At 32.5% G+C, this 3273-nt stretch overlaps 1 protein-coding gene across 1 annotated transcript; it reads left to right on the top strand.

The window, feature by feature from the left end:
• Positions 1-42: 42 nt before the first annotated feature.
• On the top strand, positions 43-1591 carry LOAG_13865 (hypothetical protein; the record flags this gene model as incomplete). The annotated part of the gene is made up of 3 exons (XM_003149370.1): positions 43-261; positions 697-885; positions 1457-1591. The coding sequence occupies 3 exons, from the start codon at positions 43-45 to the stop codon at positions 1589-1591; spliced, it is 543 nt and encodes a 180-aa protein (XP_003149418.1).
• Between the last annotated feature and the right edge of the window lie 1682 nt (positions 1592-3273).

Raw genomic sequence — 3273 nt, 5'->3', positions numbered from 1 at the left:
GAGCCTACTACTGAAGAGCCTACAACAGTTCCAACTAAACCCATGTCGATTCGATATCCTGGACAAGCACGAACACCAGCGGAAGCGCTAAGTAATTTGCAGAAGTTAATACATCAAGCCACTGACGAGCTTACTACTGAACAGCCTACTACTGAAGAGCCAACAACAGTCCCAACTAAAGCGATGTCAATTCGATATCCTGGCCAAGCACGAACAACGGCGGAAGCGCTGAATAATTTGCAAAATTCAATAGATCAAGCAGTATGTAATTTCTGAAATCCAATTATAATTGAAATTACCAAACACTCTCAAAAAAATATTTTTCATTAGAAAGATCTCATTTCATTTTCTCATCAGGAATTTCCCTTCACTAGATAATACTTTCAGGAATGATTAAACCCGGAATTGTTGAATTTCTCAACGGAAAAATTTTCCGGACAAATAGAATATCATATAGTGATTAAGGGTTTTTTGTTTTTGATTCCTTTTTCTTGCAATATCTAATAGTAAAATGTTTATCCTGTTGATTTGTCTTCAATATTTATATATTTCTAGGAGAAATTAACAAGAATTTGTGAATCGATCAATTCAGAAATGATAAGATAGATTCTGAAACTGTTTAATTTCTCCTCCAAGAAATTTGACTATTTAGGGGTATCCTTCTTTTTTCTCTAAAGTTTATTAGAATTTTTGCAGTTAACTGAAATGTTATGCAATGTTGGATTGAATCCGACCATAACTTATAACATACAAGGTTATAAGCCAGATGATGTGATCATTAGAACAGAGATATCCGATAAACAAGTATGGCGTCGTAATGTAGGCGAATATGTTGCCAAGGATAACATCGTTATCGCATTTGTTAATGGTAGCAGATATGATAAGGTTAATTTCTCATTGATTTTTCAATTTTATTCTAAAATTTAATTTCATAATAGAATTAGAAAAGAATTTACAAAAGTTGACAACAGGAACTGATAATTAAGGTTCAAGAGAAATGGTTGTTCTTTGTTTCAATTTTTTAATTTTATTTTTTTCTTTTGTAAAACCCTTTTTGCTTTTTAAATTGAAACATATCATGATAACTTATCCACAAAAGAAAACTTTGCAAGTGCAATAATGACAATCAATCTTTTCAGAAACAGTAATGATTACAGTGACTTTTACTTCTGTCAGTTAAATTTAAATTTCACTTTTTATATATGCCTTAAAATCTTACTGATTAAAAATGAAAATTAATTAATGTCTGATACAAATACAAAATTTATTTTGGAGATTATTGCATGAATGAATAAATTAATCAAGTGTGAACAGTCATTGGTGATTGCAGCAGCAATTTTTGCGAAGTTATTATCACAGTGTGTTTTGTGTGCACGTAAATGCACATGTGTTAATTAGTAAATGCATGTTAGAGTGATAAAATTAACGAATTTATTATTTCATTTAATTTTTTCAGGAACTATCGATCAAATTGCACAATATTGAATTCTCCTTGCCGCATAGCTTTTGGAAGGATGCTGGAGCGGTGTTTGCAAAATATTTGAAAAGATTGACAAATGTTTTAATTTATAAAATGTCTGTTGAAATTTAAAAAATAATGATTGTTGGAAATTGAAACTTTAATTTATTAGTAATTAGGATTTCGACATGTTTTCTGTTTTTTTTTTTTCTTTTTTGTGTATTCTTTTTGTTATTAGAAAAAATGTATGTCAATAATAGCAGCAATTCATAAGAATGTTTTTCAAATTTGATGTCAGAATACCGAAATTAAAATTATGTCCAAGTAAAATTTCCACAATATCTATCAGAGAGGATGATGAAATACTGTAAGATTAAAGCAATGAAGAGAATTTAAGCTAGTAATGGTGAGAATATCACAAAGACATTTCAGTATCTATTTGTGGTTGCACAATAAGCCATGCCATGAGGCATGGCTATTTTTTACCATACCTCCATGATAATTTTCCCCTCCTTGTTCTCATAAATTCAAGAACCTAAATCGTCGTTTTCACTAACTTTGATACCTTACGAAATCAGCTTGCGTAGATAATCCGAAAGTTTTGTATTTTTGATTTTTTGAATCGTGACTTTTGCAATGATTCGTCCTTCTGTTTCGTCTTCGTATTCCTTTCATGGTCTGATATTTCTAATAAAGCCATTTAGTTTTTGGTTCTCTTAATCATTGTGGTCCTTTCTATCATAATTCGTATTCGTTTAGTTTTCCCTGAAGGAAGCCCTTTTGTAGCAACAACCATAGGGTTATGCTCACTTGAAATATATCGAAATAAAATTTTTTGCTTTCCATATTTCTTCTACCCGATTCTGTACGAATCTTTTTTGAGTAGTTTTGCATCCAATGTAATGCACATTTCGAGTCCGACCAATGAGCTATTAGATACCTGTTTAGTTCTAATAGCTGCGTGACAAACTTTACTGCTTGTACACCAGTAAGTATCGCAAGTATTTCTAATCGAGGCATGCTCACCTTTTTAATTAGAGCCAGTTTAAATTTGATTGAAATCAATGATGTTTCCATCCTTATAACATTACTGTTTAGAAACATATATCGCTGTTGCATACTTCATGTTTGAACTGTCTATGAAGAATGAATTTGCATTTGTTTTGTAGAATTTATTACCATCCGCGATATTTCGATAACATTTATTGCCCACTTTTTGACGAGAGATTTCCACATTTCTTCCTTCTCTTTAGAATTTCATCTCAAGTTTTATTCTTTTCCCATAAGCTTTGAAGAAATAATTTTAGTATCATCGCAGGAACTAAAAATCCTAGAGGATCATGCTGAGAAGCCACAAATCGTAAAATGCTTCGTTTTGTGATCTCCTGCTCATTCCATGACTTAAATATCACCTTAATTATGTTTTTGTCATACATTCAAGTGATGCCGAGAGTTCTTGTTGGGTCTCCAATGACTTGAAGAGCGGGGAAGATGATGCGATTACTTCAAAAGGAACTCTTCTGAAGTGATAGCACTATACATTTCCTTCAGTGACTGGCTTTACAATATCTTTTGCCCAGATGTCAACCGAATGCATTTTTAGTCGCAAAGATGCTTTCTCCACGTCTGCAATAATGACGTCTCTCATCACTCGAAAGCGAAGGAATATTCCGACTAGATCAGGAAGCATTACACATCCACGATACAGGACATCGTTTAGACTTTTCATGCTTTAAGATATCCCGAAGCATCGTGAACAATTCTCCGTCCCGTCGTTTTGTACGAAGTTATAACCTCGTGATGTGGCAAATAGT

The sequence above is a fragment of the Loa loa genome (genome assembly GCF_000183805.2).
Source record: "Loa loa unplaced genomic scaffold supercont3.429, whole genome shotgun sequence".
Classification (NCBI taxonomy): Eukaryota; Metazoa; Nematoda; class Chromadorea; order Rhabditida; family Onchocercidae; genus Loa; species Loa loa.
This window is presented reverse-complemented; position numbering and strand designations above follow the sequence as displayed.